At 37.0% G+C, this 13132-nt stretch overlaps 1 protein-coding gene across 1 annotated transcript in view; it reads right to left on the bottom strand.

The window, feature by feature from the left end:
- Positions 1–8069, bottom strand: part of LOC107554741 (gastrula zinc finger protein XlCGF57.1-like) — a gene marked incomplete at its 3' end in the record, with an annotated part of 17260 nt that extends 9191 nt beyond the window's left edge. The window contains exons 1-2 of the mRNA XM_016237336.1: positions 7995–8069; positions 6681–6819 (exon numbers count right to left, since the gene is read on the bottom strand). Of these exons, the coding sequence (XP_016092822.1) occupies positions 6681–6765 (85 nt within the window). The remainder of the gene's footprint in view (positions 1–6680; positions 6820–7994) is intronic.
- Between the last annotated feature and the right edge of the window lie 5063 nt (positions 8070–13132).

Here is a 13132-nt window from a genome sequence, read left to right as displayed (position 1 = left end):
AGTGAAAATGTCCAAATTGGACCCAAAGTGTCAATATTTTTTGTGGCCACCATTATTTTCCAGCACTGCCTTAACCCTCTTGGGCATGGAGTTCACCAGAGCTTCACAGTTTGCCACTGGAGTCCTCTTCCACTCCTCCATGACGACACCATGGAGCTGGTGGATGTTAGAGAAATTTAACACACCTGCTCCCCATTCACACCTGAGACCTTGTAACACTAATGAGTGACGTAACACGGGGGAGAGAAAATGGCTAATTGGGCCCAATTTGAACATTTTCACTTAGGGGTGTACTCACTTTTGTGGCCAGCGGTTTAGACATTAATGGCTGTGTGTAGACTTGTGCCGGTATTCGGTAATGCGATAGATCACGGTAATGAATATGCACGATATTGTTATCGTGGGCACTTCTAAATACCGTGAATAATTATATATAACAAATGATTCCGAATTTTGAATGCATTTTAAGAATACTTTTCCCATAAATTGGTCAAAATGCACAACACCACTGTATGCTGCGTGAAAGACCCGTGCACACTCTGATGTAAACAAGCGCGGACGAGAAGCACATGGCAGAACATATGAGAGACGCTCTGGATGAAAGCGCACTTTCACTCTCTGACAGCAGGTGGCGCTAAACTGCAGAAATAATAAAAACAATATTGATAATTCATTTACATGCAGCCGTTACCCCGGAAACCCTGTAAACAAAGCAGCTGCAGTACTTTCGGTTTCTGAATCGTGTTTAAATGATTTAAACAGCCATTCAGATTTGTGTATTTGCCATGATGTTCATCACAGCGCCAAATACTTAAATATTTAGACTTAATAGGTTATTTATTTTCAATTTTTTTTTACATTGTTTGAAAGTGTTTTGATTCTTTATTGTTCGGTCACACTTTACATTAGGGCTTCATTAGTTAACATTAGTTAATTCACTAGTTAACAAACTGCCAATGAAAAATTCTTCTGAACATTCATTAATCTTAGGTATTCTAATATTTAATGACACGTTGTTAAAATCGAAAGTTGCAACTGTGTTATTTAATGAGCTAACATGAACTAAGACTTGTATTTTTTAAACAAAGATTAATAGCTTCTGTAGCAAATGTAGCTATTGCTCATTGTGAATGTTAATGCATTAACTAAGGTTAACTAATGAGGTCTTATTGTAAAGTGATACCTATTGGTCTTTATAGTTCTTTTGCACTTTAATCTGTGTAAAACTTTTAACTTTATAAAATGTTTCTGTATTGCTTTATTGCATTTAAATGTTGTTATTTTTGTTATAAGAGAAAAGTTATTAAACCTGTTATATGGATTATGACAGCACTTTTTTTAAAACTAAATTCCAACATCGTGATAATACCGTATACCGTGATACAAGCATTAGCAATTAATCGCAACATGGAAATTTTATACCGGCATATCCCTAGCTGTGTGTTGAGTTATTTTGAGGGGACAGCAAGCTGTACACTCACTACTTTACATTGTAGCAAAGTGACATTTCTTCAGTGTTGTCACATGAAAAGATATAATAAAATATTTTCTGTGAGATACTGTAAATATATATATATTTTTTTTTTAATATCTGTATGATAACTTTGCCATGTTATTATTTAGTCATGGAAACAGCGGTGAAAATGTGTATAATTTTTTATTTTTTAATAAAAATAAAATGCACGTTGGGGGGGTTGGGGGGTTTGATCACCCCCCGGCAGAAACATATATCAGCTTACATAACATAAATGATTACAAGCACAGACAGCAAGAGACTGCTTAGTGCTGCATCTCATGTCTCGATGAGAAGTGGAAGGGGTGGTTGTTGCTGGTTACTGTATGATGATGATTGAAATTGCGAAATGGCCTCAAAGAAGTAGTAAATAAACTGCAGATCACATGAAAAGATATAATAAAATATTTTCTGTGAGATACTGTAAATATATATATATATTTTTTTTAATATCTGTATGATAACTTTGCCATGTTATTATTTAGTCATGGAAACAGCGGTGAAAATGTGTATAATTTTTAATTTTTTAATAAAAATAAAATGCACGTTGGGGGGGTTGGGGGGTTTGATCACCCCCCGGCAGAAACATATATCAGCTTACATAACATAAATGATTACAAGCACAGACAGCAAGAGACTGCTTAGTGCTGCATCTCATGTCTCGATGAGAAGTGGAAGGGGTGGTTGTTGCTGGTTACTGTATGATGATGATTGAAATTGCGAAATGGCCTCAAAGAAGTAGTAAATAAACTGCAGAATATTATGTTTTCTAATTCACACATGAATTGTACTTATTCAAATAGTGCTGCAAGAGCTCGAGGCGCTATCTGCTTGTTAGCCAGAGTTCAAAGTCCAAAGTGTGATAAAAAGCTGCACTGAAACAGCGTTACTCGTCAGTTGCTCAGTCACATTTTTATGAATTTTTACAAGGCAGGGATGTGACAATGTGATACGTGCAACAAACTTCTTCCCAAATTCTTAAAGAGAATCATTTATAAATCTGCTGTTGTCAACAAAAAGAAGCACTGAAGTCTTCCTGGGGGTTTTCTGCCAAAATAAAAGCTCCATCAACATTCATAAATGTTAGTATTGTAATTTTACTGTTGTTCTGTAAAATAAAATAAAAAAGACAATAATAATAATTACAACAGCTATATTAATACATTTATTATAACATTCACACAGTGTTCAAATCTGTAATAGATTTGTATCTGTGGAATCTGAAATAATTTCTAATGTTTTAAAAGAATTCTCTTCTGCTCAGCAAGGCAGCATTTATTTGTACAGTAAAAGAAATACATGCCTGATTCAAGAAGAGGGTCTCAAAAATTACCAAAACAAATTTACTAACTTACTAATTTTACGTTAAATTGTGCTTTGTTGGTATGTCTGCTAGAATGTTCAGTGTTAAGTAAATATTTATAAATTGTTGTTTTGTAATTGATTTTTTTCATTGAAAAAAATACATGAGGAAAAAAAATATGAAAAACTGCATTTGGTATTCGTCCTTCGGCCCAGTTTTTCATTTTGTTCAGATTCAGATTCGGCCAAGAATTTTCATTCCTGTGCATTCCTAATTTTTATGCATTCAAATAATTAAGGCATGCTAAAACCCAGAATTTGCTAACAATAAAACATAAGGGCCCTAAACATGTCATTTTTATTAAACTTTTAATAAATTGATGTTAAACTGTATAAGTAAATACTGGGGTGCCTCAGGGCTCAGTTCTTGGACCACTTCTCTTCTCTGTCACTAGGTTCTGTCATTCAGAAACATGGCTTTTCATATCACTGCTATGCTGATGACACCCAACTCTACCTCTCATTCCATCCTGATGATCTGATGATAGCTGCTCGCATCTCAGCTTATCTAACAGACATTTCTTGCTGGATGTAGGACCATCACCTTCAACTCAATCTTGCCAAGACAGAACTGCTTGTGGTTCCATCAAACCCATAATTTCATCACAATTTCACCATCCAGTTAGGCACATCAACCATAACTCCTTCAAAAACAGCCAGAAACCTTGGAGTTATGATTGATGATCAGCTGACTTTCTCAGACCACATTGCTAAAACTGCCCGGTTCTGCAGATTTGCTTTATTCAACATCAAGAAGATCAGGCCCCTTCTTTCGGAACATGCTTCACAACTCCTTGTTCAAGCTCTTGTTCTGTCCAGGCTGGACTATTGCAATGCTCTCTTGGCAGGTCTTCCAGCCAGTTCTTATAAAAACCTTTACAATTAATCCAGAACGCGGCAGCAAGATCAATTTTTAACGAGCCGAAAAGAATGCAAGTCACACCTCTGTTTATCAGTTTGCACTGGCTACCAATAGCTGCTCACATAAAATTCAAGGCATTAATGTTTGCTTACAAAACCACCACTGGCTCTGCACCCATTTACATAAATTCATTACTTCAGTGTTATGTGCCCTCTAGAAGCTTGCGTTCTGCAAGTGAACAGTGCTTTATTGTGCCATTCCGAGCAGCTGAGTCCTTAGCCATCTTCAAGAATCGGCTAAAAACACATCTCTTCCATCTTTATTTGACCGTCTAACTCTAGCACTCTCTATTCTAATTCTATTCTTTATAAAAATTTAAATAAAACTTGCCCCTTTTGCACTCTATTTAGTAACTGCTTGTTTTTCTTAAAAAAAATAAAATAAAACTAACACTTGCTTCTCTAATCTTTTTGCCTTCTATCGGTTTTCTTTTTATTTATTATACAATTATAATTCTGACTTTCTGATTTATGATGATTAACAATAGCAAAAACGGCCTCGAACACTAGCTTGCTCTATTCTATCTGTTTTCTTTTTATTTATTATACAATTATAATTCTGACTTTCTGATTTATGATGATTAACAATAGCAAAAACGGCCTCGAACACTAGCTTGCTCTATTCTATCTGTTTTCTTTTTATTTATTATACAATTATAATTCTGACTTTCTGATTTATGATGATTAACAATAGCAAAAACGGCCTCGAACACTAGCTTGCTCTATTCTATCTGTTTTCTTTTTATTTATTATATGATTTAAAAAAAAAAAAAAACTTGCTACGTGTACTAGGGGTTGCACCGACTAATCGACTTCAATGCTCTGCCATGACGCTTTAAGCTTGACGTTGACTAGTCGCTGGTCCTATAGAGGGCGTAACAGGATAAGAAATCTTTGAAGGACTTCCACATTTACGCTCTGTTTCCAAACAGTTCAAATGACAAATAAATGCATACTCTGAAAGCGCTCCACAAGACATGTGATTATATTACTGGATGCTCGAAATTGAACGGGAGGATGCACGTTTTAAACAGCTTATTGTACAGGTAAGTTAATCGCCGTTCTAATCTAATGCGCTGCTGCACTGTAACGCGCACACACAGGCTACAGACAGTAGCGCGTACATCACGTGCACAGAATCATTCAGCGCGGAAATGTATTGTCAACACTGTTCTGTGATTTCTCAATAAAAAAAGCTTAGAAACTGAAAAAAATCAGCGACTAGTCGACTTCGACTTTCATCACATAAAAGTCGACTTCAAAAAAAATCAGAAGTCGTTCAAAAATCAGTCGACAAAAATAAATCTTTTGAAAAAAAATTATGATTTTGTGGTGCACTTCATGGGTGTTTAATTTGTAAATACAATCTTTCTTATATGACTTGAACGCACCATCATTTTAAGTTGTTTACAAGACACCAGTTTGATACAGTGAGCACTTTTGAGGATGCAAAGAAGAAAAAAACATATTAGACAAACAAAGTTGTTCACTCACATTTCAGTTTGCTCGGTGCAAAACAAATTGTTTAGATATGTTTCAAAATTAGGCAATAGAAATGGATGGTTATTTCAGTTCAGAAGTAGATAACATATTATATAGTATATTATAATTATATATAATGGTTGGTCATGTGATCTCAACATGTCTGTCCACCGCTCCACATCAAATAAAATCGCTTTGATTTGGCCACTCAAAGTATAATTCATTTCTAATGAGGTCAACATTTTAATAAGGAGTTCAGCTTTGAGAAAGGAAACCAACCTATTTGTTCCTCAGTATCTTCTTGTTTCACACTGAATGCTTCTTCAATCCTAATGTCTTCACTCTCCTCCTTAATTAACGCCATCTTAATAATAGTGCGTGGATCACGTGGATCTCGGTTGCTTCACCAGGGGGTTTTCTGTGTGTTTGAATACATTGTCATGTTTAATATGAGAATAATTAACATAAAAAATAAATTCAAACTAAATATTTTGGGTGCATCTCAATTAGCTCCCTAGTTAAGTAGTCAGTGCACTGGCAAGACAAGAGTGGAATAATAAAAAGGGAAACAAAATCATTTTGGCAAGCAATTAACTCAACTGAACAGAAAATGTCTGCTTCACCCTTTAGAACTTGAATTGGTGTTTAGAATTCACGATACAAGGAGCAAAACGAGATGCACCATTTTTTCTTTTATCGTGGTTTTGCAGGCCATATAAAAGCTCTTAATGCACCTTTCCACAATTTAAGACATTAAAAAGGTCTTAAACCACAGCAGAAAGACTTAAATTCACAGTCATGGCATTAGATGGTGCATGCACTGCAAAATGATTTTTTCCAATATGAACATCTAAACATGCTAATCAGGATGTGATTTAATTTAAGATATAATAAGAATTAAGGGCGTAATCAGAAGTCGTTCAAAAATCAGTCGACAAAAATAAATCTTTTGAAAAAAAATTATGATTTTGTGGTGCACTTCATGGGTGTTTAATTTGTAAATACAATCTTTCTTATATGACTTGAACGCACCATCATTTTAAGTTGTTTACAAGACACCAGTTTGATACAGTGAGCACTTTTGAGGATGCAAAGAAGAAAAAAACATATTAGACAAACAAAGTTGTTCACTCACATTTCAGTTTGCTCGGTGCAAAACAAATTGTTTAGATATGTTTCAAAATTAGGCAATAGAAATGGATGGTTATTTCAGTTCAGAAGTAGATAACATATTATATAGTATATTATAATTATATATAATGGTTGGTCATGTGATCTCAACATGTCTGTCCACCGCTCCACATCAAATAAAATCGCTTTGATTTGGCCACTCAAAGTATAATTCATTTCTAATGAGGTCAACATTTTAATAAGGAGTTCAGCTTTGAGAAAGGAAACCAACCTATTTGTTCCTCAGTATCTTCTTGTTTCACACTGAATGCTTCTTCAATCCTAATGTCTTCACTCTCCTCCTTAATTAACGCCATCTTAATAATAGTGCGTGGATCACGTGGATCTCGGTTGCTTCACCAGGGGGTTTTCTGTGTGTTTGAATACATTGTCATGTTTAATATGAGAATAATTAACATAAAAAATACATAAAACTAAATATTTTGGTGCATCTCAATTAGCTCCCTAGTTAAGTAGTCAGTGCACTGGCAAGACAAGAGTGAAACAATAAAAAGGGAAACAAAATCATTTTGGCAAGCAATTAACTCAACTGAACAGAAAATGTCTGCTTCACCCTTTAGAACTTGAATTGGTGTTTAGAATTCACGATACAAGGAGCAAAACGAGATGCACCATTTTTTCTTTTATCGTGGTTTTGCAGGCCATATAAAAGCTCTTAATGCACCTTTCCACAATTTAAGACATTAAAAAGGTCTTAAACCACAGCAGAAAGACTTAAATTCACAGTCATGGCATTAGATGGTGCATGCACTGCAAAATGATTTTTTCCAATATGAACATCTAAACATGCTAATCAGGATGTGATTTAATTTAAGATATAATAAGAATTAAGGGCGTTCATGTTTAAAACAAGAACATATATCTGTTAAAGGGGTACAAAAACCAGTTTTCCCCTTTTAATTAAGTTGATGATTCTGAGCCCATTAGCAGATATTTGTTCTCGTTTTAATCAAACTAATTAGTTGAGGTGATTTGGGTGTACAACAATACACAATAAAGCGCTATATAAATGCATCATTCATTCATAATTCATTTTAAGTTTCACAGAAAACACGCCTTATTTTGTCATTTTGCTTATGTCAGTTTACATTAAATAATTCAATAGTAATAGAGATCAGTTGAGAGTGGTACTTTCAATACATGCGTTTAATTGTTAGTTGCTAATACAACTCATTGTATGCTCCCTAGACATTTACATTTTTAAAAAATGTGCATATTATGTTCCCCTCAGTCCATTCATTTTTTTGTTTAGTTTAGTTTAGTTTAAAAAATAAACAAAGGAAGCAGTTTAAGGAATAAAATCTGAAAAGGGGTCTTTAAAAAAAAAAGACTTGGGCTACATTTACCTTTATAAAACCTGCAAAACTCCTGGTTAACTTGCTCGTGTGGATTGTACACAGACTAAATGTTAATTAATGTTACATATAACAATAATACACTAAATAACGAAACGTTGATTTTACAGCTCTTCTAAAACTATTATTTTGTCTGAAAGTTCTCGATTTAAATGCTTAAAAACACAAACCTTTCTTCAGCTGATTCACAGACGCAGCAGCGCGACGCGGCTTTATGACGTCATATCGCCAGACCAAAATAAAAGTCCCCTTCACACGCTCAAACTACATAGGAAACAACAAAATATAAAACATACTCTATGACAGCAGTATTCAGATTGTGATTTTAATTATTCCAGCGACGTACTGAAAATTACGGCTTTAATTAAAACTATGGCTTTTTACATTACCATACAAAAACTAGTTATACAAATATTTTTGTCATCATGTGCTGTTTCTTTCAACTGACTACTAATAAAATAATAATATAAAAAATAACTTATATTTTCCACAATTAGTTCTTAAATACAACACATGTATTTGTTCCAGTTGTACCCATATCAGGTAGAGTTTAAATACTACTAAATACTATGTATTTTAATACTAAAATACATAATGCATTATGGTGCGTTCAAGTCATGTCGGATAGATCGTATTTATGATTTGAACGCACATGAACGCCACCACAAAGTCGTTATTACGAGTGGGAAACTTGAAATTTTCTTTAAGCCCCGAGTTTCTGAGTTGGAGGCGTGTCAATGAGAAACATGGCGGAATCGATGGATGCAACGTCTGTAGTTGACGGTAAGTTTTTGTTTAAATTGATAGTTTAGTTGTCCTATAAACTTAAATTGGTCATGTTCTTGTTACGCAGCTAGTTAATGAAATCCAAGGGGAAAAAATGCTATAATTTTTGCACCTCTAGGTGAAAAATCTTTTGATTTGCCATGTTGCATGTTTTAAAAATATTAAAAACGCAAAACACACCTGATGCGAATTCTTTGCTCTTCATTTTCTATAAGCAGAGTTAACAGACCCTGTTGTATTTTCTTGTAATTTATTAAAAGAAGGTACACCGCCATCTTGTGCCGACTAAACTGACTTGAACGCACCTGACGTCGTAATTACGACTTGTCAACTCGTAAGTACGAACGTCCCAGGAGGACTTGAACGCAGCATTAGAGTAGCCTAGCAAGAACCACTTATAGCTAAGATTAAAGTGCCTTAGAAAGCCATTTTACATACTTATTTCACTTTAGTTCTTGAATTTGAAGCAATGTTCAGTGCTGTGGTATAATTTGTGATACCACACAACTCTTATATCTATAACTGGCTGATTTTGTAACATGAAGAATATACGGATATCATAGCATTTTGAGAAATATGCACTGTGTTTAATGGGTACAGTTGAAAATGTGTTTCTAGATGGCTAAATGCATCAGCAATTCATACATTTCGTAAAAGCAATTCTGCTTAAAAATAGAATATTTGGCTTTTGTTTTGTTTCCTTCATTAACACAGCATGGGACATGACAACCAAAGCCTCAGGAAGGCAAGCCTGCAAGCTAGCCAAAAAAAGCATAATGGCTAATGCTAACACTGTCGCTTTGGTGGTATGCAGGGAAGGAGACCAGTGTCATTTTGAATGTCAAAGGAGGAAAGGCTTCACTATACTGTACAGGCTCGGAGGATCCTCTAATGCAAACTGTGTGTGTTTTGCTTCAAGAGAGCAACCATACATTTGCAACTTTCTTTTATAATCATTTGTTCATTCATTTATAATCATTTTATTATCGGAGAGCATGGGCGAAAGTACCACTTTTCAGAAAAACGTCATTTTAAAAGATAATGTTTAGATATATTTTTGCTGTGGTCAGTAACTCACAAGTGTGGTCTATCAATACCAGGTGGTATTTTGTACAAATGTAAAACGACTTCAGTATAATTTCACTTTGAACATAAGTTGTACATTGTTACTTTTGACCCCGTCTGTTGGGACGAAAGTAACACACAATAACAAAGTAACACAAAGTAAACAGTAACACAAACAATACAAGCTAGATTTTGTGTTACTCTTATTTTGTATTAAATATACCTGACTGTGGCCTTGTTCATACGTAACTGCAAACATATTTTGTCCTTTATCTTTGCAAAAAATGATTAAATTACATTTTCATTTAAAATTTCAATTTCATCAAAGGTAACCCGACATAACAAACTTGCCACAACACTATATAAGCCGAAAGAGTCAGGTGGCAAAAAGAGGTTCATTTGGATAGAAACCTGACAGGCATTAACAGATAAACAGTACAAACAAACACGAACATAACAAAAGGCATTTGCCTACTCATTGTCACAGTTGTGACAGATATAAATGTTCTGCACCCTCAGTGCATGCCTCGTGTGACCAGAGCTGGCAAAAGAGACACTGCACCCACACTTCCCCAGGCAAGGATGAGTTGAATGTTTCCCCACACACAAGACATTCCTCATCCTTGTTCTGGGAAGCTGTGGGTGCAGTGTTTTCGATAGTATGGAGCCTTTCCTTTGGAGCGGACGGCTTCTTCTGGATCCTCTTCTTTTGCTCCTCCTCCAGAGCTGCCCTCACCGGAGAGTCCGTGAGGATCGCCGTTGACCTGCAACATTCAAAGTGAGAAAAATTGTTGTCAACATTTGTATAAATTTACAGGCAGTTATTGCTCATTCTCTGTCCACATGGTAGCAGGCAGCATGTATAAAGAAATTACTCAGGACAAAGCAAAAACCAAATGCCACTCACCTCCTTTTGCCTCTTCGCTTTGTGTCCTTTCTCGAGCCTGGAAAGGGACGTGCAGCTTCTGGAATGAATGCCTGGACAGAAGTCCTGGGGCCTCATGTATCAACTCTGCGTACGCACATAAACTTTGCGTACGCCAGCTTTCACGCTCATGGTCGGATGTACTAACAGTGAAATTAACGTGAGAATGTGCGTTCCTCCATGCCAACTTCATGTCTGGCGTACGTACATTTCTTGTGGTTTTTGTCCGTTGGCGACTCCTAGAGGCAATGAAGTGAAGTTGCAAACATTAGACTACGAATTGTTCTACGAGTCTATTGCACCACCACCTGTGAGAAACACTGCTATTAATTTGTAATTAATAAAATAATTGACATACTATTGTCACACAAGCCTCATGGGAATATTCTATCAATTATGCAACTAAGTAAGAACATATAAAATAATGTGCAAATTGATAACCTTAGTCTATATGGCAATGGCAGTGTTAGCCTTATTAGAGGACATTGCCAATGGCAGAATCCGAAGAGAACGAGTTTTTAGGGACCACAATGATTTTCTGGCCCACGATGATAACTGGCTTATCAGCCGTTTCAGGTTTCCAAGGGCTATCCTCTTGGAGCTCTGTGATGAGTTGGGTCCGAATTTGGAGAGAGAGAGACAGCGAGGAGCCACGCACTACCCGTTCCCTTACAGGTGCTGACAACACTTGGTTTCCTGGCAACTAGTTCTTTCCAAAGGGAACTGGCAGACCGCTCAGGAATATGCCAGTCGTGTTTGAGCCGCGCAATCCCAGCTGTATGGGATGGGATCATCCGCTTGTCTACCAGGTATATAAGGTTCCCATACGATGCAGTTGACCAGCCAAACATTAAAACGCACTTTGCAGTGATAGCCAGTTTTCCTAATGTAATCGGAGCGATCGACTGCACACACGTTGCTATAAAGGCGCCATCTGAAGAAGAATTTGCATATGTGAATAGAAAACATTTCCATTCAATAAATGTGCAGATAATATGTGATGCACAAATGCGCCTAACAAAAATTGTGGCAAAGTGGCCTGGGTCAACCCATGATTCATACATTCATACAAACAGCATGGTTGGGATGAGGCTCCAAGCTGGCAGGGTTCGCGATGGGTGGCTTCTAGGTGAGTGATGCATTTAAAGTTATATGGTCCTATCTAAAAGTTGTTGTTGGTTTTGTTGCGTTTAATTATTCAACTGCCCATTAGGAGACCGCGGTTATCCACTAAAGACGTGGCTGTTAACCCCCCTCACCAACCCACAAACTGACCGAGAGCGCAGATACAATGATGCACATTCTCGCACTCAGTCAGTGGTAGAGCGGGCAATTGGGCAGCTGAAATGTCGCTGGCGCTGCCTTGACAGGACTGGGGGGATGCTGTTATACCGCCCTGAGAAGGTGTGCCGCATCGTGCTGGCCTGTGGTGAGCTGCACAATGTCGCGTACAGGCACGGCATACCACTTGGTGAGGTGGTGGCACCGCCAGATGACCCCGACCCAGGACCAGTGTATGTGCAGCCCAACTAACAAGCCATTCAGGCCCGTCAACATGTGATTGCGACAGTATAAATAGTAATCAGAGACCAAGTTCATGTTTTGACCAATTCGTTTAATGCGTGGCTTATGTCTGTGAGTGCGTCAGTGATATTTTTCAGGTGACTGTTAATTTCTCAGATGGCCCTAATGATTTGCTGTTGTGACTCCAGAACAGCATGCGTCAAGATGTGGCCAGATGGACGGGCCTCAGCACTGGGGGGAGCACTGGAAACACTGGACACACTGGGCCCTGGCTGCTCAGGAGGGGCAGACTCCGAGTGGGTGCCAGTGGATGTTCCTGCTGTTGCACCATATAAGTCCAAATAAACACAGGCACATGTTAACTGTGATTTGAGTCTGTTCCTTATTAATGGGTATACGCATTTGCTATAAATGCCATGGATATGTAAAATCTCTGGTGCATGCTACTTTTAGTAAGCTATATTGCATGCATTTGAAAATTAAATGCGGTCTGGTAAGCTATGTGTACCAAAGTTAAGCAAATAAATGAGAAATTAGTCCTGTAAATCCGAGTCTCCCACCACAACGGATACTATTCTGGAGAGTAAAGTGTCGCCTACAATCGAGGCAACTCTCTGCTCAAAGGGTGTAAGTTCATCGACCCCTGTACCACTGCCTGTTCTGCCCACACTTTGTCGGTGCGCAGCAGTTCTTCGCTTAACTTCCACCTTTATATCAGACCATTTTTTTAAAGCTCATTTACAGTGCGATTTTCCGATCCCACCGCGTTGACGGCATCAGCCAAACTGTCCCACTCATTGTTTTTTCTTTTGTTATTAATTCCAGAGGACAAAGTTCCAAATAAAATATTTTTTCTCGTTTCTACCTCTGATAGTAACACCTCCAATTCACTTTCAGTAAAGTTTCGTTTCTTGCTGCTTGTTTTTGACATTTTCTTTCTGCTTGCTTTTGAAAAGTGGACTCATTACCACATTCAAATTTATTGTAATTGAGGGAGGAGACAGGGCG

This window comes from Sinocyclocheilus grahami, unplaced genomic scaffold (assembly GCF_001515645.1).
Source record: "Sinocyclocheilus grahami isolate Dianchi unplaced genomic scaffold, SAMN03320097.WGS_v1.1 scaffold512.1, whole genome shotgun sequence".
Classification (NCBI taxonomy): Eukaryota; Metazoa; Chordata; class Actinopteri; order Cypriniformes; family Cyprinidae; genus Sinocyclocheilus; species Sinocyclocheilus grahami.
The sequence above is the reverse complement of the archived record's forward strand: the minus strand, read 5'-3'. Positions and strand labels throughout refer to the sequence as shown.